Source organism: Otolemur garnettii, unplaced genomic scaffold, assembly GCF_000181295.1.
Source record: "Otolemur garnettii isolate 467f Iridium unplaced genomic scaffold, OtoGar3 scaffold00068, whole genome shotgun sequence".
NCBI lineage: Eukaryota > Metazoa > Chordata > Mammalia > Primates > Galagidae > Otolemur > Otolemur garnettii.
The window spans coordinates 1205688-1231473 of NW_003852463.1; the positions used below are offsets into that span (position 1 = coordinate 1205688).

A 25786-nucleotide genomic window follows, 5' to 3' on the forward strand; every position below is an offset into this window, starting at 1 on the left:
GCCGGATCTAGAACTTCTGAAGTTTCCTTTTCACTGACTGTTTTTGACTCTGGGAGAGCCTCTTCTCTCCTTGAAATTAACCTAATGAAAGCAGGTAAGGTTTGGTCACATACTCTTCATCCTCCAGTCCATTCTGTGCTTACTGCCTAGGCTAGGGCATAGATCTACCCTCTTAATCTTTGAAAGGCTTCTAGGGGAGAGGATCTGGGGCACTTCCTGACTTCTGAATGAATTATCCAAAACATATGCAAATGGGGGAAGAAGAGAGCAGAAAAATGGTGATAATAAGGGTGAAAAAAAGGAGAGATGAAGAAAGAGAGGAAAAAGAAAAACAAATGTAGTTCTCCCATACTAGGGGTGGGGCAGAGAATATGAAAGTTAACATTTTCTATAAAAGGCCAGGCAATAAATGCTTTCAGCTTTGTGGTCTTGGGGGACAATCCTGCCATCATGCATGGTAGCCATAGACAGCACATGAACTGATGTGAAGGGACGCATGACAACAAAACCTTATTTTCAAAATCAACTGTGGCTGCTATTTGCCAACTCCTGCTCCAGACTGTAAAACAATACCTTGCTCCAGAGTTCTACCATACATTTGACAGAATGTTCACAGTAGCACTGTTTATAAGGGTCAAAATCTACAAATAACACAAATATCACATCAATGAGAGAATAAACTATAGTATACTCAAAGGTATACTATATATCCTGAATTTTGTTTTTTTGAGACAGAGCCTCACTTTGTCACCCTCGATAGAGTGCTGTGCCATCATAGCTCACAGCAACCTCAAACTCTTGTGATCAAGTGATTCTCAAGTAGCTGGGACTACAAGTGCCCACCACAATGCCCTGCTATTTTTGTTGTTGTTGCTGTTGCTGTTGTTATTTGTTTGTTTAGCAAGCCTGGACTGGGTTTGCACTCACCAGGCCCAGTGCATGTGGCCAGTGCCCTAACCACTGAGCATGGGTGCCCCACCATAGCCCCAAAAATTAATGAACTGTAAGTGCATACTTGCATCTCAGAACATGCACATTATGTGAGAGAGTACAGAAGAGATATCACACAATTCTATGGATGGTAACATTAAAAAAAAATAGTGCAACTGAACAATATAGGTATATACCTACATTTGGGGGGAGGAGAAAAGCAAGGAGCTAATTCAACACAGCACCTGCCCCTGGCAGAGGACAGTGAGGTATAACTGGAAGGGGCTCATAGAAGCTTCTGATGATGAGGGTAAAACTCAGCCTACTGCTGGCTAGTCATCTTTAAACTATAATAAATATATTATATACACTCTTTGAAATGGCTGATAATTCACCATAAGATAAGAAAGGAGAGAAGGAGACGTGAGAAGGAGGATAGGTAGGGAAGGCCAGAGTCAGGCACTTACTGAGGATGGAGCTTGTAGAGGGTCCCATCCACACCCACTGTCACTTTGAGAGTGTCCAGCCCCCGGTTTTCGCGTATCTTGTCCACCACAGCGGCCATGCCTGCACCACAGAGCTGGGCTGCCCGCCGTGCCACCACAGTGCACACCTCCTTGACAATGATGCTGTCGTCACAGGTGCTCTCAAGCCCCAAGTGCTGCAGGATGGCTCGGACCTGTAGCAGGGCCAGGCAGTCGCTGGGGTGAAAGGGAGACAGTGAGCGGTCAGTGAGGCAGCAAGAGAGCTGGTGGCTCACCACGTCAGGGACTGGCTCCATGGGGTCCACCCCTCCACAGCTGGCTCTGCGAGGTGGCTCCGTTTCCTAAACTGAGATCAGCATTCAATCCCCTGCACTCTTCCTGAGGGTGACAGGAATGCAAAGAAACATCTCCCTACACAAAGTAGGACATTGCTACAGCAAAATGGACACTCAGGAGGAAATTCACTATGTATGCTACTCAGCTGGAAATAATAATGACAGTGATAACGTCAGTTTCCAGTTACAAAGCTCTTTCTTGTCCATTATCTCACTGCAATTCATGGGTCCACAGGACACATGGGTCCACTAAGCAGCATTTGACACCTGCTCTATTTCTACTCTGCCACCCTGAGTGGTCTGAACTCTACGTGTGTGCTATTTATGAAACAAATGTAAATAGAATTATAGGAAGAAAGTAAACCCTATCATACATATAAAGGGAATTGTTTTAGAAGTCTGGAATCTTCTCCTTGCACACAAACAAACATGCAAACTAGAACATATTATTCCTGTACACTAGTGCAGCTGCCCAAGGGGCCCACTCAGGCCAGTTGTCCAGCACCTATTTTACTATGCACTGGGAGTAATGACACAGCATTAATTTTTAATGGGCTTTGCAATTCACTGTTCTAGTCTGGAGCAGACTTTTCTGCCATTAGACTGGAGGAGGGAAGCTTTGCTCTAATGAGTCTCCACATGGCATGTTCTGCACTGCCTGACCTTCCAACCTTTTATCCATCCTTGTTGCCTGATCACTATGCCCAACAGTTAGGAAGGCCCTTTAAGCCAGTGTGGATGGCTTAATTATTCTGTGAATTTCAATTTACATCCTACCAGCAGGTAGCTTTCAACCTTTGATGTTTAGTCTGAAGCCCAACAATATCACTTTGCATGGTCTTGTGCCACTCTTCCCCTGCACACTTAGCATGAGCATGAGAATGTTATATATTTGCGCTTAATATGACAGTTGTCCATAGGTGCTTCAGCAAACACTCTAGACATAAATGCGTTTGCCACGAAACTGATCTTTGCATAAGCCATGCCCTGATCTTATCTGAGCTATGGAAATCCTTCAGTTCGACTGTCCATGAGGAGGACATAGCCACACCCTACACTAAGCCCTAAACTCTCACCTCTCAATCTGAGATAGGAACTTGGTTTCAAAGATTCCCCTTGTCTTGAGCCGCTCAGAGATGCGGCCTCGGAAGAGCAGCCCACGCTTGGTGAAATCGATGAGGATGTTCCGGACAATCTCGCCCAGATACATCCCACTGATCATCTTCTCAAACCTGGAATGAAATGACAATGACAGTAATGCTCATGGAGGATAAGTAGGGAGGTGGTAAGGGATGCTGAGATGGCACAGGCCAGCTTGGGCACCCCCAAAGGATTAGAAAGCAGAAGGCATGAAGATTGCCCCTGGCAGGAAAGGAAATGTTGCTTAATTCACTTAGGCAGCATTCCTAATGTCCTTGTATGCTAATCTACCACCTTCTGCAAACTTGACCATGCTGCCCTCCAGGATCTCATTTCCTTTCCAAGGCTTTTCAAGCCCTCAAGAAGGAACACACTCCAAACTCAACCACACTCCTGGGAGCAGGGCAGGATGCTGAGTCTTACCCCTAAGTTCACTAGGCATGTAGCATGCACTCTTTTAGACCTAGTCATTATTACTCAGTAACTAGAGCACATTGTAGAGCCCCTCTCCTGGCTACTGGAACTAAACACGAACATGCAGTGGCTTAAGGGTCTTTAGACTCTGCATGATGTCTTGGAAAAAAAGAAAACAACAACAAAAAATGCCAAGGTCTCTGATTTCATTCAAGACTCCATAGCCAGCCAGCCACCCCTAGTCTGCTTCCTTTACTGCCTGTCTGGCCCCAAGAGGCATTCTAATCTGTTACCTCTATTCTAGACAAATGTGTTGCAAAGCATATTCTGCAGAACTACAGTCCTTGGTTAATCTGGATAGGAAACATTATAAGCACCATCTTCCTAGTGGGAAGTACGTTAGATCTTAAGCTACTGTCCCTCAACTCGGACCCCTACCCCACCATCCACAGGGCTCTGCCAAGGCGGGGCGGGCCCCTTGCTCAGATCTGACAATAGAGGGCGCTAGACGCCGGATGGACAAAGGCGGAAGGGAGGATTTGCTCCTGTCTGGGCAGCTCAGCAGAGATGCTCAGCCCGGTAGCAGCAAGTGGTTCCATTCTATTTCTTTCTCCTCAGCCTCAGACCCAGTTTTAGTGCTCGCCTGCCTGTTCTTTCAGTCCTCGGCGTAGGAGCTGCTTCTCACATTAACTACTAATTTGGAACTTTCCAGTGTACTTGGTAAGAAATGCTTTCCAAGGAAACCTCTTCTATGAACACCAAGGGCATCCCAGGAGACGCTGTGTCAGGGCTCCACTCACTCGTCTCAGTTCGGATCTGGGATGCACGGAGTGGGGCCCACACACAGTTGGGTGCCTACCTCTGCTTGCCAGGGTTGAGGGAAAGTTCATCCACCGCCACATCAAACTCTGTGCGGAAGTCGTCGAGGCACCCATTGTCCCCGAAAGCCCCCCACTCCATGTTGACGCACATCCGCCCCTCCTCTCCTTCCACCAGCTCCACGTTGCGCATCTCCTCCATGTAGCAGGCGTTGCTGCCGGTGCCTGCCAAGCACAGGACGCCAGGGCCTTGCTCAGCGCCATCCTCCTCCCTCCCGACAAGGCCGTCCTCCCCACGCAGGAACCCGTCCCGGTCCTTACCAACAATGAGGCCGACTTCACAGTGATGGTCTTCGTAACCACAGGTCATCATCGTCCCGACCGTATCGTTCACCACAGCAACCACATCCAGGTCGAACTCCTGAGAGGGCAGAAGCAGGTGCCTAGTCCACAAGTAAGCCCACTGTACTCCTTGCAGGCATTTGTAAGGGCGATGTAGACGTGTGTCAACTATCTCTCATAGCCCTGGCTCATTCTCTCATTTCACTCGGGTCTCCACTCAAACCCCGCCTGCTCGGAGAGCCCCTCCTGGCTGTGCTATGTAAGAGAGCCCTTTCCAGCACACTCTACCTGCTCTCCTCACCCACCTCCACTTCTCATCAGAGCTCTTAGGACCTAATAAGCTACAGAATAAGACTTTGTTGTGATCACCCCTGAAGCCACAGTGCTGAAATGGCTTAGCATACAGTGGATGCTCAATAATTGTTGATGTTCCTCCCAACCAATGCAACTGCCCTTAATGTTGGCCCCACTTTCTGAATGCCCAGGCTCTGTGAGGAATCTGGGAGTTGACACATCAGGTCTGGTGCCACAGCTCTCCTACCTCTCGCCGGTGGATGGCTTCCTTCAGCAGGGTCACCACGTCCTCGCCCTCACAGCCAGATGCCTTGAAGCCTTTTGTCCACTTCAGAAGGATGCTCTAAAAATCACACACAGGCATGGAAAGAAAATCAGAGGAGGATTCCCCACTCACACGTGGGGCCCAGCTGTGCTTCTAGCTCTCAGCCTCACAGATCAGGCTCCCTGGAGTCACCAAAAATCTCATGCACAATTGAGTTTAAAGTATCGGTGGGTAGATTAATTGAGCACCTACTGTGCACCAGGTACTGAGCTTAGCACACCCTGTGTGTTACAGCATTTAATCCTCACAGCACCTTGTGGAACAATCATCACTATCATGCTTGCTTTAAGAGAAGCTAAGGCTCTGAAGTAGCTTGCCCAAGGCCTGTAGCTAGCAAGACAGAAGCCAGAGAAGCAGAACTCCCAGCAGGCCCGCTAACCTGATGAATGGGCTCACAGGCACCATGAAGCTGTCTTGCTATGGGACTTATTCCTATATACTGAGCTTCTTCACTAGGCAGAGCAGTTTGCCTTGTCCCTCTCCTTCACTTGTAGCAGAAGGCTCAGTGTGTGTCTCTTATTCTCAAACTCCAGTATCTGGTGATCCAGTATCCTGCTTGTAGCTGGGGTAATAACCAGGCTTCACACATGTTTCTCAGTGAGGAAAGCACCCAGGCTACTCCTTGGAATCCTCTGTGGCCCCCTATCTTTAATACACCCCTTTACCATGTTCTGGGGCCCTCTGGGAGCAGATGCACAATGGGAGAAATGTTTTGGGCTGTTCTCACCACAGCCCATTGGAAAATGAGCATCAGGCCTCCCAGGCTCCTTACCCAAGAGGTCAGCCTCCATCCATGGGCTGTGTGCTCACCACCTGCCCCCGGCCTGGTTTCTCTCGGCCTTGCTTGGTGACTTATGCCCATTAGCCAGACCTTTCATTCATATCAACATGGATGTGTAATGCCATGTTCAGATCCCAGGAGAGCCAGAAGACAAAGTACTACTACATTCCCTTGGAGTGCTGGTTTAAATGCCCACAGCCAGACAAGTGTTTGCTTACCTTCGCCTGTCTCTCTTGTCTACATGTCAGTTTCATATATGACAAAATTTTGATTTGGCAATTTAAAGTTTACAAGGCCAAGAACAGTGGCTCACACCTATAATCCTAGTACTCTGGGAGGCTAGGGTGGGTGGATTGCTTGAGCTCAGGAGTTGGAGACCAGCCTGAGCAAGAGCAAGGCCCTGTTTCTACTCAAATTAAAAAAAAAAAAAAAACTAGCCGGGCATTATGGTGCACACTAGTAGTCCCAGCCACTCAGGAGGCTGAGGCAAGAGGACTGCTTGAGCCATAAGTCTGAGATTGCTGTGAGATGATATGATGCCATGGCACTCTACCGAAGGCAACAAAGTGAGACTCTATCTCAAAAAATAATAATAATAGGCTAGGTGCAGTGGCTCATGCCTATAATCCTAGCACTCTGGGAGGCCAAAGTGGGTAGATTGCCCAAGCTCATGGGTTCGAGACCAGCCTGAGCAAGTGTGAGATCCCATCTCTAAAAATAGCTGAGCACTCTGGCAGGTGCCTGTAGTCCCAGCTGCTCAGAAGGCTGAGACGAGAGAATTGCTTGAGCCCAAGAGTTTGAGTTTGATGCCATAGCACTCTACTAAGGATAACAAAGTAAGACTCTGTCTCAAAAAAAGAAAAAAATAAATAATAATAAAGTTTACAGAATATTCAAGTAACATTATTTCAGGTGATCCTTAACCATAAGAAAAGCAGAGCCCCAGCAGCTGGGGAGATGTGCCCAAGACCGGTGGCTTGTCAATAGAGCTGGTGGCCTCTGGGCCCCACTCCGTGCCTGGGGATTTCCCCATCATCAGGATGAGCTCGCCAGAGCCAACAGACAGAACTATCTTCAGCTTCATTTCCTCTTAACTTTTATGATTCTAGGCTTAACACATGCTCCTCACAAGAACTTTGAACATAGAGAACAAAATCTAAAACAATGGCCAGAAATCCTACAATTCAGACAGAAACAGTTAACATGCTTTCTACTTTATTGGTAAATATATAAATAAAGATATACATGTGTTGGCATGAAATCTAAGATGGAGCTTGTTTAAAAATATTTTTAGTAGGAAGTCTGGAAGGATACAGCTGAAGTGTTATATTTTTCTCTTTCTATTAATCATATTATTATACTCCTCCATATTGCAGGAGATTACAGGTTTTAAAGAAAAATATTTTTAAAAGTTTTTAGTCATACGACCAGTATTTTCCGACATCACTGAAATTTTTCCAAAGAACTAAAAGCTTATACCGGGTAATAATTGGCTCATAATTTATTTAACTGTTACTTGCCTGTTGAACAAGTTTGTTTCTAACAACTTTGCTATAATTAGTAATTTTCTATTAAATATGACATAAATATTTATCCACAGTTGATAAGTCTCTTTGCCAAACTGGGGAACATGAAGCCTTTGAAAATCTAATATGTTAACACTGCGAAAGACAATGCGTGAACCACACAGTGAGCCAGTGAACACTGGACAAACGTTAGTAGTTGCTGGGAAATACCAGACTGAGCAGGGTTTACTGTAGGACTTTCTGAAACCTTAACTATACTAGAGGGAAACTGAACTCTCATAGGGGTAAGCGTGGGAGGCATTTACATAGCTCAGTGGAACAACTCAAGGGTTGGTGTTCCAGGGACCTGAGAGAGATGCCAGTCCTTCCCCATTACTGGGGTGGGCTCCCTGTCCTGTCCAGGCCCTTCTTATGACTTATTTACATCTACACACCCTTGTCCTCACTGGCCAGGCCTGCCCACCTTTTTTGCCCGTCAATTGTTTCTGCTTTATTGCAAGTATTCATGTCCCCACCCCAGGTGTGTGCTTACACTAATATCTCACTGCATGTGCTGGGGACTGCAGTGCCCCACAGATGCCACATTCCAAATAGCAGCTCTTACTTTTCTGAGTTTGTTTCATCAGAAACCCTACAACTGCATCCGCAGCCTACTACACAGCTGCAGTGTGTATATGTGCTTCTAAAGGCGGACACACAGAGGTAAGACTACTTCAGTAACAGTGCTGTGACATGTGATACAGAGGGCAAGCTGATCCTAGCCCAGAGCCAAGCACTGCCCGCTCAGGTCTCCTCCACTTCTCAGGGTCTACCCACCTGCTTCATTCATCCAAGGCAAGTTGAAAAGGGAGAGACTAGGAAAAAGCCAGGGCACCCAGACAACACACAGGAGATGAAGTTAAAATCCCCCAACCCATAGCCAGGACCTCAGGAAAGCACAGCTCAAACATCAGGAAACCAAATTCAAATCATGGCTCAGCCACTTCCAAGCTGTATGACCTGGAGCAAGATACCCAGCACCTCTATAGACCTTATTTCCCTTTCTGCAAAATTGGCATGCAAACACCTACGGTATATGGATGCTGTGAGGGTTAAATGAGATAATTGTACATAGGAAGACTAACATTGTACCTGGCTTAAAGTAAATGCTTTTTAAAAAAGTCAGTTGTTAACATTTTTGAGTGGCATCCTCATCACCATCTGAAAAGTTTATAGCTAACCTCTGTAACAGCCACCGGCTCTGAGTCAATCATTCCCATCAAGAGTCCCCTTGCCCCCACTGATCACTCATGCTCTTCTTTTCCCCCTCCTCCAAACTTGACTGGTTCGGACTCAATAAGCCCACAGGACACAGGAGAGCCCTCCAGGGAGGCACCGTTACCTCGTCCAGGCTATTCTGCTGGCAGGGGAAGGAGAAAGTGAAACCCAGTGGCAGGGACACACCCTTCATGCCCATGTACTCCAGGAAGTCGGCAATGCACTGGACGATGTGGTCGAAGAGCTGCAGGAGAAATCAGGCACTGAAAGAGGAGCCTGGCCAGGGCAGGCTGCCCTTAGCAGGGCCGAGTGAGCACAGGATTCCACCCAGAAGTGCAAAGACCAGCCTGGGGTCTAAGGTCTACCAAGCCCTTCCCAGGGTCTCAAGCAAGCAGAGAAAGCAACATCCCCAACGTGCCACCTGCCTCACCTCATCCCCAGTGCCATGCATGACCTCCTGTGGGATGGAGTAGATCTTGTTGTGCATCTCCACTCCGCCCCACTTCCCGTTCCGCACACGCACCAGCAGAACCCGAAAATTTGTTCCTCCAAGGTCCAAGGCCAGGAAGTCCCCTTTCTCTGGAAAATAAACCCAGGAAGGTGATGAGCTGGGACACCACCATCTCACCACAGCAAAGAGGGACAGAGTCAAGGCATCTTTCCCTAAACGGGGGTCTCCCTGGAGCCCCTGATGGCTCAGTGGGTGATGGATAGTGAGTTCTACCTAACAGTCAAGAAAGTGAGATGGGGCTTTCCAAACATACCACTCATCTGAAATCAAAAGCCACTTTATAATAGATTCTAGAATAGAGAAGATGGCAGAGTCCAGCTCTCTGAAGGAAACTAAAGGGAAACATTTTATTTTATTTTTTATTTTATTTTTTTTTTCCTTTTTTGAGACGGAGCCTCAAGCTATCCCCCTGGGTAGAGTGCCATGGCATCACGCTCACAGCAACCTCCAACTCCTGGGCTCAAGCGAGTCTCCTGCCTCAGCCTCCCAAGTAGCTGGTACCACAGGCGCCCGCCACAACGCCTGGCCATTTTTTGGTTGCAGCCATCATTGTTGTTTGGCGGGCCCGGGCTGGGTGCCACCTTAGGTGTATGTGGCTGGCGCCTTAGCCGCTTGAGCCACAGGCACCGAGCCAAGGGAAACATTTTAAAATGAGAAACTCCTCATCCTATATTTAGGCTGCCCTGTGAGGAACACATTTCATTGCTCTTTCATGGAGGACTGAGGCCTGGCTGAGTGAGGTTAAGTCACTTGACTAGGGCCATGTGACCAGAACAAGGGATGGCAGGTACCAAATCCCAGTCTCTATTTCTGGAGCCCACTGTGCTGCACTGGCCTGCTCATCTCTTGTCTTCTCTGACTGGGAAAAGACCACATTTCTTAGGTTGAAATACTTAAAAGGGATCAGAAATCTTTTTCTATAAGATTCAGACAGTAAACATACAATCTTTGTGGCAACCACTCAATTTTTCCATGATAGTGCAAAGCAGCTGTAAACAATGTACAGACAAATGGGCATGGCTGTATACTAATAAAACTTTATTTACAAAAACAAGGAGTGGGCCAGTGGCCCATGGGTCGTAGTTTGCTGATCCAGACCAATGTGGTGGTCACCAGAAAAGATTCTAGAACCTGAATTTCTGGGTTTGAATTCCAGCTCCGATATAATCTACTGTATGAACCTGGGCAGGTTTCTCAACATCTTTGTGCCCCAGTTTTCTGCCAAACATAACAGTTTGTTAATAAAATTAACTGCTGATTTTTTTTTTCTTGAGACAGTCTCAAGCTATTGCCCTGGGTAGAGTGCTATGGCATCATAGCTCACAGCAACTTCCAACTCTTGGGCTCAAATGCTCCTCTTGCCTCAGTTTTTCTATTTTTAGTAGAGATGGGGTCTTGCTTTTTTTGCTCAGGCTGGTCCCAAACCCTTGAGCTCAAGCCATCCACCTGCCTCAGCCTCCCAGAGTGCTAGGACTACAGGCGTGAGCCACTGTGCCCAGCCAACTGCAAATATTTTTAACAGTCAAAGATTAAATGGATTAATACACATAAAGTACTTTGACATATAGTAAACAGTCAATAAGTATGGACTATTAATACTGTTTAATTTTAGCAGAGGAATGTCTCATGTATCAAACACCAGAATTCCCTAGCAATACAGCTGAGAAAACATGTTCTGGTTAAAATGGCCAGTGCTAATGCTAACCTCCCCAGGGCATCAACACCGAGACAGGGGCCCACTGTATAAGCCAGGGGGCAACTCTGCACATACCTGTGCCATCAGGGGTGGCACAAACGTAGGTGGGCAGCATCTTGACAGGAGCAGTGGCATGCGTCTCCTTGCTCAGACCTCTCTCCATTTCTACCTTCATCCTCCTCTTGACCTCCAGGAGCTGCTCATGGCTCAGACTCAGAGACTCTAGGATCTTATGGCGGGCTCGGTGCTGGTCAGCTAACCGGTAAGCCACTGCTGTCACCATGGCTGCACCCTTGCCACTGCCATCCTCAGAGCGGAGGAAGCGGACATCGCAGTCAGGCACCAGCCGCCGCACAGCCTTGTGAAGACGCTTGGCAAAACTGTAGTCACCCACAGATGGGGTAAGAGTTAGGTGTCCACAGTTAGAGTCAGTGGTATGAATGGTGGGACAGCAGCTCACCACCTCAGCCCAAATGCCAGGAGGCACCTGCAGGAGCAGATGCTGCCCTGAACATCTCCTCTCTCTTTTCCAAGGTAGGAGTCATTGTAAAAACTCTGATATTTGACTGTGACTCCCTTGGCTTGGGCACCCCTCACTGAAGGAAAGAACCCTTCTAACGAGCCACTGTCCATTGCATGCAGTCACACAGCCTTCCTTCCTCATCCAGCTGTTCTGCAGGCCCCACCTCCTCGGCTCAATATGGCCCCTTCCCATAGTGTGCCCACGTGCAGCCTCTTGGCTGGAACAGCCCAGTGGAATCAGGTGATTCCTGATTCTATCACTTGTTTCACTAGATAATGTCCTGAGAAGGATCCAAAATAAAAAATTATTCTCCTGGGCTTTGACATCTTTTTCACCGGTTTCTGCCAATGATCCCAAAGGTGTCTAAATAGCTAAAGACAACGGTACATTTGGCAAGAACCTCTTGAGATGGTGGCCACTTTTAGTCATGGTCTCCGGGGCCTCACTGCTCTAAGTAACAGTCTGTGGGCCGACAGCCTCCCTGGGGGCTGTTAGAGATGTAAGACTCAGGCTCACCCCAGACCTTCTGAATCAGAATGTGCCTCTTAAGCCAGATCCCCAGGTGACTTGCATACATAATAAAGTTTTTGAGGCACTGGGCTAGGATTGGGGAATCTCAGGGCTGAGACCTTCTGCACCAACCAATTAAGGTAATGAAGACACAGTGACCTGGCATTCATATGGGAAAGTAAGTGAGTACACCAGAGAGATGTATACAAGGTCCCAAATGAAATTTGGATGTATTGGTACATATGACCCAAGAGATCAAAGCGTGAACAGGGTAGGTTCAATCTAGTACCAAGGTCAGCTAGAGAGGCTGGTCACCCACTGGGCTGGGGTTGCTCCTGGCAGAGGACATAGCACCTGCAGGAACCATGAAGAATCAAGACAGAGTGAAGAAACACTAACTCTTTCAGAAGAGAGTGGTAAAAACAGTGCCCAGCAGCCAGCGGAGCACTGAGGGTAGCTCGAGTCATGGCCTTCAGAAGTCACCTCCATCAGCACCAGGGGGAGTGACACCCTCCCCCTTGGCCCAGGTGAGAACTTTTATTCTACCAGGATCCTCAACTGCACGGTCCATCCTTATCACCCCTAAAATGCAAAAACAAAGCTGGCCACGGAGCCAGGTCCCCAGCTGCTCTGGCTGCCCTGTCAGCCCCAGCCCGCACGCCGACTCACTGGGGGTGCTTCTTGTAGACAGAGCCGTCCACCCCGACGGTGGAGCGCAGCCGCTCCTCGCCCTTGTTCTCCTTGATGCGCCGCAGCACAGCTGCGAGGGTGGCCGCGCACAGATTGGCCGACCGAGTGGACACGATCTGGCAGATGCGGTGAGTGGCCACGCAGTCCTCCTGGGTCGGGTCCAGGCCCAGACGCACCAGGACCTCACGGGCCTTCCGGACGCCATCTTTCTCCCTGGGAAACAGAAAGACAGCAAGTGGGCTCATGTCTGACCCACTGCAGCAGGACGTGACAAGAAAACCCCTTGACTCTGGCAAACCCCGTCAACATGGAGGGCTGAGTCCCTCTTCACTGCTCAGCTCACCTGTGGGGGTGGAACAAGGAAGGAGAAGGGTAAAATGTAACTCAGCCATCAGGGGGCTCCTTCCCCACCCACCACGTACACGCACGCGCAGTGCTGCCCTGCCTCACCCCTTTTTTCCTCATGAGAAAAATTAGTTTTCTTGTGTGTGTGCTGAATAAGGACAAGGCCCTGTTCCTGGTGCATTGTACACTGAGGGGTGTGTGTGTGCACGCACTGCATTTGCTTATCTTAGGGTGGACAGATAACATCTCTGCCACAGCAACCTCTCAACCCCTTGCATCCAGCTGTGACACCCACCGGGTGCCTCTCTCTAAAGCACAATCTACTTCATTTCACCATGAAGCTGGCGCAGCTTTAGCCTGTGTTTAAAGATGGCAATGGAGGGCTGGTGCTGTGACATTAGCACCCTCCTTGGGGGAAATAAATGCCTCACAAATATGGGCACTGGCATCACCTTGGGTTTAGCAACAAGTAGGCACAGTTCCTTCACTAGTCTCCACTTAAAGTCATATAAACTTTCAGCACCAAAATCACCTCTTCCCCACCATTTTGGTCCTCAAAACAACAGGAACTCCTTGATCTACAAGTAGACAGCTCAAGAACAGCACATGAAGCCCAACTCTTAGGATACTATTAATTAAAAAACAAGTCAGCTCCTCTTCACTCCTACCCATGCCAAGGCTGAGAAAATGCAGGCCTTGCCTCTACCCACTAGAACTACATGAGTAGGTACGTCTCTGGACAACCTGAGGATCTATCTTTCTGCTGTGAAGCAGGGGCCAGGATAGTCCTTTTTGAGAACTGGCAATAGGAGATGAGGTGTCATAGCTTCAAGAGAAAGAAAAGGAGATGCAAATGAGCCACTCCAGGGCCCTTTGAGAGCCTCCAGCACTAAACCCAGTGTCATGCCCAAATCCCTGCATACGGCGGCCAACTGTCCCCGGCACCATGAGTGGAGACTGAGACCCTCTTGTACCTATGCCTGAAGGGTCAAACACCAATGCACCTTCCTCATTCCCCAAATACTTGTGTACCCTGTGGAGACTCAGTGACTAGAGCTGGCAGGGCTGGAAACTCACCCTTCAATATCTGAAATGTCCTTGGTCTCAAAAAGGCCCGTTTGGAGCAATTCTGGGCTGAGCTTCCCTCCGAAGAGCAGCTCCTCCCTGGCCATCTTCACTAGGATGAGCCTCACCAGCTCCCCCATGTACATCCCACTGATCATCTTCTCAAACCTGCAGGGAGACACAGACCAAGGTGATAAAGCCCCATTGTCCCTGAATTCACAGCTGTCCTGTGGAAGCAAGATGCACACATGTGAAACTTCAACATACTTCAGCAGTTGGTATACAGCTAAGAGTTAACTTTTGGAGGATCACCAGGAATGAGACATGTGGAGAAGTGACAGCTCAGGGGGGCTGGAAGAGCTGGGGCTTGAGCTGTCCCTACAAGCTGATGGTCTCTGAACCAAAGAGAAGAATGGGCCTTAAGCAGCCAAACAAAACATCCAGGGAGTATGGAACATTTAAAAACCTAAGTTTTAGGTTAAATAAATTACATATCACATAAAGGGTAGTGATTTTTAAAATTCTTCTCTAGCAAGGAAATGCTCTTTAAAAATAAAATCTTATGTAGAGCAGCAACATATATTTACAAGAAAAGAAGTCAATCTCATTAAATGTGGGGCACAGGCCTACCAATTCATTAACTCACACTGCCCACCCCTGCAGTCCAGGTGTGGATTTCAGGAAAAATGGTGGAATCTCCCTCCTCTAATCCAACCTGGGGCAGGGATATGCTGGGACCAGATTACATGGGCAGGTTGACACAGACGAGTGGGAGCTCAGCTCTGAACTCTAAATGTCAGGTCTCGGGAATCTGGGAGTGAAAAGCATTTTGAGCAGGCAGGTGCCTCTTAGAAAGGCAGAGGAGGACCTCCAGAGAGGGCAGTCAGGTAATTTAACTTTTCAACACTAGGTGGTACTGTTTTCCTTTAGAAATCGGTCTCTCTGGCTAGAACTATGTCACAGAGGAAATCAAGCCCTGGCAAAAAGGCCCATTTCTGGGTATCTCAGAAAGGATCTAGGTCTTAAAGAAAGGAAGCACCAAGGGTGAACTGCCTAGTGACTAGGATTGGCTACGTGTAGCCAGGAGACCTAGACCAGAGAAGTGCAAGGGATTCTACAGACAGGAAACCAAGGCCCTCAGGAAGTGACTTATTCAAGACCCAAAGCAGATATGGCAGAATCAAAGCTAGGTGAGAGTTGGCAAAACTGCTGAGAGCACACAGCATACTTAAAATGTCAACCCACTGACACGGGCACACTGTCAGGTCTCGGGAAAAGAACTTTACCAGAAAAGAACTTCCTGCACAGCTGGGAGTGTATGGGAGCACAGCTGGGGGTGTCTGGGCCATCTCTTGCACAGCTAAGTTCTATGAGAGGCAGGGAGAATGCCCAGAGGCCACAGGATTCCATGATGTGAATGGTTTTTTATAAATTTTTATTCTAGTTTAAAAACACTTCGTTCCAGTCAATATTCGGAAGATATTTACTTAAAAACACATTATGTATTAGAGGGGGTAAAAGCTGTCTATAATGACTTCAGGTCTGCCCTGGCCAACAATCTGACATACGTCCTCCTAGCCCTTGTCTCATCTAAGGCTAGGCTGGGGTGTGCTGTCATGGCCTGGCAAATTTGTCTTTTGATATTTCAAAGGACATGTGGTTCCTCAGAAGGACTTGGGTGTGCCACTGAAACAGACATCGAGTGGATGATTCTGCAGTTTTGTAAACCTCTCACCACCCAGGCCAGAAACAACCTACACATTCCTAAGAAAGTTCAAGTAAGGCCGGGCATGGTGGCTCATGCCTGCAATCCTAGCACTGTGGGAGGTTGAGGTGGGTGGATTGCTTGAGCTCAAGAGTTTGAGACCAGCCTCGGCAATAACGAGACCCCTGTCTCTAAAAAACAGCCAGGTGTTGTGGTGGGTGCCTGTAGTCCCACCTATTTGGGAGGCTGAGACAAGAGGATCACTTGAGCCTAAGAGTTTAAGGTTGCTGTGAGCTGTGTGACACCATGGCACTCTACCCAGGGTGACAAAGTAAGACTGTCCTGAGAGGTCTAAAACAATCATAGCAACAAGACCAGAGAAGGGTGCATTGCTCAAAACATTTTGCAACAGCCTTCACAGCTTGCAGCAATCCCTGCTTCAAGATCTTTAACAGGAACATTTGATAAATGTTTGTAAGGGTGAACCAATGTTTTGTAAGAGGTGATAGTAACTATAAACTAAGTCTAGTCAGGCCGGAGAGTAGCATTCAGGGCTCAAAGTGCTGAGGCCGCTCTTCTGATCCATCCAAAGACACACTGGGCCACAGGTCCAGGAAAGAGGGCAAGGAAGCTCCTTACCCAGCCTTCCCAAAGGCTGTGGGTCTGCCTGTGGCAGGGACAGAAGGCCCTGGGACCTATGGACCAGTGATGAGTAGCCAACTGTCATATCCTGTCCTCTGGACAGCAATGGAGTGGGAGCTACAAAAGGAGCTTACAGAGACCCTGATCTCAGCCATCTCAACGTAATTTTTCTTACGTGGCAATTTACAAATAGAGGGCAGAAAGAAAGAGCAGGGACTTAGACTCAGAATAGGAACTTCTAAAATGTTTGCTTTGAAGGACGTGGCCAAAGTATTAGCTATAATCTGGTGTATCCACTAGCTCTGTTTTAGAGCCCTCTCAGCAATTGATAGTCACTAATCTTCCCATAACCGACCGGAGGGCACCTTGGCAACTCCTGGGGATGTAAGACAGTAAAAACGCCACCCCGGCTCCCGAGCCCACCCCAAACCCACCCACACAGCAAGGGGCCACTCACAGCTGCTTCCCAGGGTTCAGAGAGCCCATGTCGATCTCCCGGTCAAACTCAGTGAGGACGTCGTTGAGTGAGCCGTCGTCCCCAAAGGCCCCCCACTCCATGTTGATGCACATGCGCCCCTCGTCCCCCTCCACCATGTCGATGTGGCGCATCTCCTCCATGTAGCAGGCGTTGCTGCCTGTGCCTGAATACGGCAAAGGACCGTTCAGCACCCCGTCTCCCCTGACACCACTGTCCTGAGACTGCCTGGGAAGGCTGGGAGTCCTCGCTGAGGACTTTTGGCACAACCCAATACAGTCCTCTCCTGCCCCCAGTTCCATGAAGCTGGCTCAGCCCTCCAAAGTGACTACACCATTATCCTCAAATATGAGGGACAAAGGAACACCCAGCCATGGCCCCCTTCTTCCATTCCAGCCCTTGTCCTGGCCCAGTACCAGCCCTGGTGCCCAGTATTCACTCACCCACAATGAGACCAATCTCACAGTTCTGGTCATCATAACCACAGGTCATCATGGTCCCCACGGTGTCATTCACCACGGCCACGACATCAATATCGAAGTCCTGCAGGGATGACAGGGAAGACTGTGACCTTCATCATCACAGAAGGGTGACAGAGGTGAAGAAGGACACACAGCTCAAGTGCAATAGGGCTGCCCTTCACCAATCCCACAGGGAGCCCAATAGGGGAAGGTTACATAGAAATCTGGGTCTAGAACTAGTCAAACAGCAGCAACATTCCTGACACCAGCTATGCACTGCTGCTCATCATCCGTCATCTCCTCCCTCCTCTCCTCGTTCCCTGCAGCTCCTCCAGTGATAGCATCTTTACTTTGTCCTCTGTCTGGCCCACTCCACCCTCATGTCAATATCATTCCAACTTTCTTACTTGAACGTGATATTTAAGTCTTCTTCAGGTTAAGGATTAAAGAGTTTTTCTTGCACCAAGGCTAAAATTATTTATCCATTGTGATAATCTAAAAACCCCAAAGGCATTTGATCATGTAAGCCTGGCAGAAAAAAGAAAAGAAAATCTCTCCTAAAGCTTCACAAAAGCCTCTCCAGTTGAGTCAAAGACAGACAGGGAAAGATTTCAGAGCAGACCTCAAAGAGCCTACAGACCCCAAACTCCTGCCACCCTAGTTACCCCTCTCCGCTGGATGGCATTCCGGATCAAGGAGACAACATCTCTGCCTTCTACTCCACTGGACTTGAACCCCTTGGTCCACGAGACCAGGAAACTCTGGAAAAGGACAAAAGAATGAATATTGATTTCCCACAACTGAAACTCAGACCACACTCCTCAAATAGTCATCATTAGCAGAGATGTCTGCTGCTGGGCTAACCTGAAGTCATGAATTTGGATGTTGCTTCCTGACTAGTCTAGGAAGACCAGGAAAGGAGATTAATGAATGATTTCTTCATAATGCACTGCCACCAAGAAGTGGAATGGGGAGGCTATAAAACTGCCAAACTAAGGTGCAGTCATGTGTAGCATAACGGGATTTAGGCCAATGACCAACATTTTGGTCAATGAGAGTGGTCCCAGAAGATTATAATGGAGCTGAAAAATTCCTATTGCCCAGTGATGTCACAGCTGTTGTAACACTGTAGCATAGTGCATTACCTTCTCTATGTTAGATACACAGATATTTACCATTGTGTTACTGTGTTACAATTAACTGTAGTACTCAGTTCAGGTTTACAGTCTGGAAGCCAGAGGCTATACCACACAGCCTAGGTGTGTAGTGGGCCACACCACTTGGGTCTATATAAGTACACTCTGAAGTTTGCATGATGGTGGAATTGTCCAGTGACACATTTCTCAGAACGTACTTCCATTGTTAAGCGACACTTGGCTTTACTTTTACATCTTTACATAATTAATTCCCCAAGAATATTTCTTCCCAGGATCTTTATCTTAACACCTTGGAGCAAGAAGAGTTCCTGACTTTTCATTCCTGTTTCTCTGGATGGGCTGAGGATACTGCTCAATATGCCTGGAAGGGGGGGTAAGAAAGAACACCCCACCCTTCTCTGACACTTCCTCACCATCCCTCACACCCACCCTCCACTCACACACACAGGGTCATCCAGAAGAACAGAACCCCATCTGCACAACCCCGCAGAGCTGTCACCAACCCCAGAGCAGGTGGCTCGGGAGTCCCCCCAGTCTTTCCAGCTCCAAGGGTGAAGCAAGAAATATGTCTGAAGACCCCATCTCACCTCATCTAGTTTAGTCTGGTGGCAGGGGAATGAGAAGGTAAAACCCAGCGGGAGCTTTTTCTCTTTGATCTGCAGCTTCTCCATGAAGTTAGCCAGGCATTCAGCAATGTGGTCAAACAGCTAAGGGCGCACGATGCAGGAAGAGGAGAGAGAAGCAGAACAGCACAGAGGTTAAGAGCATGGACTTCTGGCTCAGAGAGTACCCAGTTCAATGTACGCAGAACCTGTATCACCTCCGAAATTTTCATCTGTTCATCTACAAAATGGGAATGATAACTGGACCTGTGTTCATGAAGTTACCAAAAGGCATGAATGAGTCAATATATATAAGGGCTTAACATTAATTAGTACTCATTAAATGTCATCTTTCACTTAAACACTTACCCAAATCACTACCAAAACAACCCTGCAAGCCAGGGGAAGTCATGGCTAGCATTAATCAGGAAGTCACTGCATGCCCTGGGAACAGAACATCCTTTGGTAGCCCTATCAGAATCCCACTGACAAGGATGCCCAGGTGATTATCTTACCAGAGGGACAGCCCATTTCACTGCCAAGTAGTATTTTAGCAGCCCTGTCTCTTGTGACTGGGGGAGGGGGTAGAACAATCTCTGTTGGCATTCTATGAACCAACTAAACAAAAATAAAAAACTTCTATGTTTTTTCTCCATTCTAGAAAGCTAATCTCTGGGGACAATTCAAAGAAGTTATCTTTGTTTTCTAACTTCAAAACAGAACACCCACTGGGTCCATGAAGAGCTCTGAAAAAGAAATAGCATTTTGTGGGTGAGTAGCCTTCCAGCCATGACCATGCTGAGTAGGACCCACAGCTCCTAAGCCTTACAAAAACCATATTCACAATCATCCCCAACATCTACCACCTTCTGGCTTCCTTCTTGCCCACTGATAACCCTCAAAGAGAAGATGGTGAACCTCTAGATGCTTAGGGGCTGAGGCCATGGTCATTCTGGAGCAAAAAGTAAGCAGAGGCCAAAGAGGCTGGGCAGATTCCAAGAGCCAAGTTCATCAGGTGGCAAAACCCAAAAGCCAGGGTGAGTGCAAGAAGACAATTATTCTCTTCTTCTCTGGGAATGAGCAAGGAGAATCCACTCACACGCAGGTCCCACAGCGTGGTCCTGGAGCAGCAGCATCACCACCATCACCAGGCACAAGTCAGAGGTGCCCACCTCAAGGCCCAGCCCTGGACTTACTTCAGCAGAAACTAGGTGTGGGGTCAGCAAGCATTTTAGGTGAGAAGCACCACACTAAACCACAGACGGTATCTGCACTTACAAAGGAACCGAGAGGTTGAAGGAGGGAGGGTGACAGGCTGACTGGATCCCCTGATTCCTGAGCTATGGTCAGTGGGAGGAAACAAGCAAGTCACCTTCCTGACTGATTCTCACTGAGCCTTCTGCACTGATTGTGTCCCCTGTCTGATTCCACACCAAGCTGACCACAGCTGATACTGCAATTTTGACCTCTAAACCAAAACATGTAAGAACAAGGACTGGGAAAGACAAGGCTGGGGATCCCACTTGGGGATCATTAAGGTACATGAGCTAATTCCCTTGAGCAGAGGTCAAGTATTTTAATATGTACATAGAAAGATATCAAGCAAGTTCTGTCCTGTCAGAAAGCTGGTTGGAGACAAACTATACAATATGTATATTAAGCAAACTCCCAGCACCTTCTTCCTGGTATCCTAGTGAAAATAATCTTTAGTACAAATAGCTTTTATCCAAAAAAAGGAAGTTGTAGAAGATGTACAAAGAGATAAGACTGATAATTGAAGATTGGGGGCAGAGGTCTTTAGAAACAAAATAATTTCCCACACTCAGCCATGACCTCTGCTCCCTTCCCAATTAAACTCCTACAGGGGAGGCAGAGAAGAGGTATTAAACATTGCCTTGCCCAATTCAGTAGCCAGTAGCTACCTGTGGCTATTTCAATTAATTATAATTTTTAAAAATTTAAAATTCAGTTCCTCAGTCACACCAGCTGTGCTCAGTGCCACAGGTGGCCCGTGGCTACCACACTGCACAGGGCAGACACAGACTAGAATAGTTCCATCACTGCCAAAAATCCCACTGGCCAGTGCTGGGTTCAAAGGACCTTTACCTGTTTGAAAGTAGAAGAGGAGATCATCTGCTTCCTTGAATTGGAAGGCTATCTCCTTTTCTGTTTGCTGAGAACCCACGAAAAAGATTTTGAGAAAATGCTAAAACCCTCCTGTCGGAAAACGGCTCAATGGGCCTCATTTTATGAAGTTAAAATGGTGCCTTTTCCCTATTGGTGTGAGAATCTGCTTTGAGAATCTTCCTCTTCCACAAGATACACTTTTAAGATCTTGGGCAGCTTGAATAGCTGCTATTCAGGTGTGCAATACACTTCTCTTCAGAGAATGTGCCAAAGGACAGATTTTACCCAGAGACCCTCACTGACCAGGTTCACAGTTCTTCAAAGACCATTGCACTTGGAGTTTAGTAATCTGGTCTTGGTGTTTCGTTGTGCTTTGCTTTGTTCTGTTTAGAGATAGGGTCTCACTATATTGCCCAGGCTGGAGTGCAACGGATATTCATAGGTACACAATTATAGCCTTGAACTCCTACCCTCAATGTTCTCCCCATCTCAGCCTCCTGAGTGGCTGGGACTATAGGCACATTCCATGATGCCCAGCTTTGATCCTGATTTCAACTAAATTGTATTTTTAATTTGTTTTTCTTGAATTAAAATATTGATGCCTAAGGCCAGGTGTAGTGGCTCATGCCTGTAATCCGAGCACTCTGGGAAGCCAAGGAGGGTGGATTGCCTGAGCTCATGGGTTTGAGACCAGACTAAGCAAGGGTGAGATCGTGTCTCTAAAAATAGTCAGGCGTTGGGGCGGGCTCCTGTAGTCCCAGCTACTTGGGAGGCTGGAGGCAAGGGGATCGCTTAAGCCCAAAAGTTTGAGGTTGCTGTGAGCTGTGATGCCATGGCACTCTACTGAGGGCAACAAAATGAGACTGTGTCTCAAAAAAAAAAAATTGATGCCTAATATTAAAAAAATAGAAAACACAGGAAATGGCCCCAATAATTCCACCACTAAAATAGCATCTATGAACTTCCTTCCAGCCTTTTTTCCCAAGGCTTTTCTTTTGTTTTTTAGGCACACAGTATTCTTTCCATTCTTTAGAGTGAAACAGACAACTATATTGTCTTCTAGTTTTCTTTCTGTTTCATTTTTATATGGCATTTTTTCCATTTATTCAGCATGTTTCTAATGTCCCAATATTGTTTCCTTGAGGTGAGCCTCATAATTGTTTTTTTCAAAAATCTGGACTAAAACATTTTGTTTATGTAAAGTGTGAGAGATTTTAATGTAAGTTTTTCAAGTAAAACTTAACTCACATCTTGAGTGTTTGAAATAGATTTTCTTTCTTGATTGGCAGAGACATGTGTCATTGTCTGCAGGAGCCTTGAGCCCATGCCAGGCTTTGGGGAGGACATTGCAAGGACTACAAGGTACTTGGGCCCTTCATGGTGTGGAGGTACGAGCAACAGGCTATGCAGATGGGAAGACATGCACGCCGGGTGTTGTTCTCATAAAAACTTACACATTCATCCAGCATATCGTCATCATGTTACAAGCCTTTTTTACAATCCAGCCAAACTTTAGGCACTTTTTTTGGTTTTGCCTTATTTGCTACTTTCTCAAATATTTGTAACCGAGAGGATGGCGCTGGTGGAGGACGACTGAAGAAAAGGTGACCATATCCTCCATGATGGACAGTAATGCAATTACTGGCCACAGAATCTGAGAGCAGAGTAGGAAGACGCAATTAGATAGACAGCTATCCCTGTGGAAAACAGCAAGAGTACTAACTTACATGCCCGGCATTGTGCTGAATACAGAACAGGCATCACCTCTTCTAACCCACAGCTCAGTCTAAGCACTATCATTCCTCTTTACACATGAATAAACTGAGCCTCTGTCAGGTGCCATCACTTGCCCAGAATCGCACAACTGGACTAGCCAAACACAAGGTCCCACCTCTTCAGTACGGCAGCTTGGTACAGCACAGGGGAGGCAATGGAGGAGCCTCTGCCCTCTGTGTCCTCCCTGACGCCACACTGGAGCTGTGTCACCCCTCCAGGAAAGCTAAAATGCCCACAAGTACCAGGAACCCAGCCTCCCTTTGCCAACCCAGCATTAAAGCAAGGAAAGCAGGTTTACCCCAGAGCCATCCCCCAGAGGACAAATAAAGGGTCTAAAAATATCTCCCTCACGTGTTCCACTCATGGTCAAAAATTCCTTTCCCAGGAGGTGGCCTGGTGGTGTGGAAAGAACAGGACACTAGGAGTCACAAGGCTCTACCTCTTCCCTGCCCTGGGACCTAAGAGATGACATGACAACACTGGGATAGCACCTTGCTATTTCCCCTCCACTCACTCCTTTTATTCCTAAACACGTTCTGTGCATAAAATATGGCAGGAATAGCCCAACCTCCAGCCAGGAGGGAATCCCTGCCCCTGAGCTGGTGCCCAGGGGTGTCTTGGGTGACTGGGAGCAGCTGGGGAGGCACAGAGAGGTTTTTCTCAAGCAGCAGCTGCCCTCACAAAAAGGCCATACCTGGGTGCCGCTGCCCCGCATGATATCCTCGGGGATGGCGTAGATCTGGTTTTCTATCTCGACCTTCTGGAGCCCATTGTCTGTTACTTTCACCCAAAGCACACGGAAGTTGGTCCCTCCAAGGTCCAGGGCCAGAAACTCTCCATGTTCTGCAGAGAAAGGAAGAAGGGCCACTATTACTTTCAGGAAATATAAGAAGGTCAAACTGCTTCAGAAACCAACCAAGACTTCAATTCCCCATTCCTCCATGAACGCTGGTCACCCGTGGCCCTGGGAATTTACTTATCTCTGCACTCCATTGTGGACTGTCCGATTTTCTTACTGCTGAGTACTTTTATATTGCTTTTCTAATTTATAGCAACAAAGAGACAGTTTCACTTCCCATTTGGGGGCATTCACCCTCCCACAAGAGCCAATTACCTCTTAAGTGCTTTTAGCAAGCCCCCAAACCAAGGTCCTAGGGCCCAGCAAGTCCTGCACCAGGGGTCCATGCCTCAGTTTTGTTCTTCAGACCCCCAGAACATTCAGCTGCTGCAGGCCTGAGGGCACTGGGCCTCCTGCCAAATTGTGACTGCACTATAAAATGTCCCTTCTAATGTCTGCATACCAGGATGGCAATGTCCTACAGCGGGATTAGAGGGTCCCGTGATGAGTGGAATGGGTCCAACTGGCTGTAAATGAAGGCCTAGTAAATGAAACAAGCAAGTGCCCTGAAGAAGGATCTCAGGCTCACTAGAATGTGAGACAATGCTGACCCCAGAGTGTGTAAGAGCTGGGCCACTTGGACAAGCTGCAGAGGCGTGAGGGAGCCAGGGAGGGAAGGAATGTGCCTCCAAAAGGGAGCCAGACACAAATGGGCCAAGATCTTCATGTGTCACCAGGAAGGTACTATTCTCTCCCTCCAGGAAGTAGCAGTGTGGACGGGAAACATCCAGATTCTGGACAATAATGCAGTCTGCTACAGGGAAGTACCCCATTGTGTGTCACAGAATGAAAGTGCTGAAGAGGCGCAGAGCCCACAGCCAGGCAGGGGGCTGGCGGGACGGGCAAGGCGCACCCCACAGCAGCCTCCCCGCTGGGCTCCCACTGCCCTGCCACACACCTTGTCTGAGGAGAGGAGGCAGTTTCCTGGGGGGTGCAGGTGTCACTTCTTGGCATATTTGTCAGCACTCAGCCCCCTTCCCATGCGAAGAAAGACAAGATGGGCCAATGGGTTAGGACGATGCTCCAATTAAATGACTTAACAAGGTCTGATCTGTGCCCAGGCTCCCCACCCCCACCCCAGCTCTAGTTCTTTGGCCTTGAAGTACCTGGTGTCCGCAGGGGAAACTCGAGGCAGACATCCTCCAGCAGACTCCCACACAACTAGCCATCAGGGATGTGGCAGACGAAAACTGGCTCTGAGCCTGCATCAGAACCCCAGCCACATTTTAGCTGAGGTGATTTTCTTAGCCTGGATCTCAACTGCCTCATCTCTAAAATGGGAATATCATATCTCATAGGGTTGCCATGAGGGGAAAAATTAGACAAAGTACGTCAAGAGCCCAGCAGGTACCAAGAACTCAGGACACGCTAAGTACTAGATATTTTCTCTCCAAGCTCTCGACAAACAGTGCTCATACCAACCCCAGGCCATGATGGCAGAAAACCTGTCCAAGAAAAGCCACTGCATTCGTCCCCGGTGATTTCAGCATTCCTCCTCTCGGGAGTACTGATTTTCCACCCTCTATCCATCAACTGGAAGCAGTCCCTCCACTAGCTCCAGCTGCTGGCTGCCAAGAACAATGTCACCCCTGTCTGGAGTGATTCTGCCCCCCTCGTGGCCATGGGTGACTTTTCCAGACACTGTGTTGAGCCTTCCCGGGTAGTGGGACCTCAGCCAGATTCTAGGAAATGCTATGTGGTGGTTGTCATGAGGGATGAAAAGGAAATCAAAGATGAACTGCCTCATCAGCGCTCTGAATCCAGGACACATGCGATCCGCTGAATCAGTGGCCACGGGGGATTGAGGCGGCGGGGCTGCCCCTGGTTGGTCGTCACCCGAGGTCAGCCCAGCTGGACACACTAGATGGGCACAGCTCCATCAAGAATGGTGGCTTGGTAGTGTTTTTCTGATGGGCTGAGGGGGAACTATGAATAACAGAGTACTGCTGTTATTCC

The 25786-nt window shown here is 48.0% G+C and overlaps 1 protein-coding gene across 1 annotated transcript in view; it reads right to left on the reverse strand.

Moving 5' to 3' along the window:
• Nucleotides 1-25786, reverse strand: part of HK2 (hexokinase 2) — a 66184-nt gene that overhangs the window by 3601 nt on the left and 36797 nt on the right. The window contains exons 3-17 of the mRNA XM_003793361.2: nucleotides 23627-23775; nucleotides 19015-19134; nucleotides 17936-18031; nucleotides 17253-17352; nucleotides 16792-16975; nucleotides 14000-14155; nucleotides 12557-12790; nucleotides 10930-11234; nucleotides 9078-9226; nucleotides 8772-8891; nucleotides 5006-5101; nucleotides 4444-4543; nucleotides 4164-4347; nucleotides 2827-2982; nucleotides 1398-1631 (exon numbers count right to left, since the gene is read on the reverse strand). Of these exons, the coding sequence (XP_003793409.1) occupies nucleotides 1398-1631; nucleotides 2827-2982; nucleotides 4164-4347; nucleotides 4444-4543; nucleotides 5006-5101; nucleotides 8772-8891; nucleotides 9078-9226; nucleotides 10930-11234; nucleotides 12557-12790; nucleotides 14000-14155; nucleotides 16792-16975; nucleotides 17253-17352; nucleotides 17936-18031; nucleotides 19015-19134; nucleotides 23627-23775 (2383 nt within the window). The remainder of the gene's footprint in view (nucleotides 1-1397; nucleotides 1632-2826; nucleotides 2983-4163; nucleotides 4348-4443; nucleotides 4544-5005; nucleotides 5102-8771; nucleotides 8892-9077; nucleotides 9227-10929; nucleotides 11235-12556; nucleotides 12791-13999; nucleotides 14156-16791; nucleotides 16976-17252; nucleotides 17353-17935; nucleotides 18032-19014; nucleotides 19135-23626; nucleotides 23776-25786) is intronic.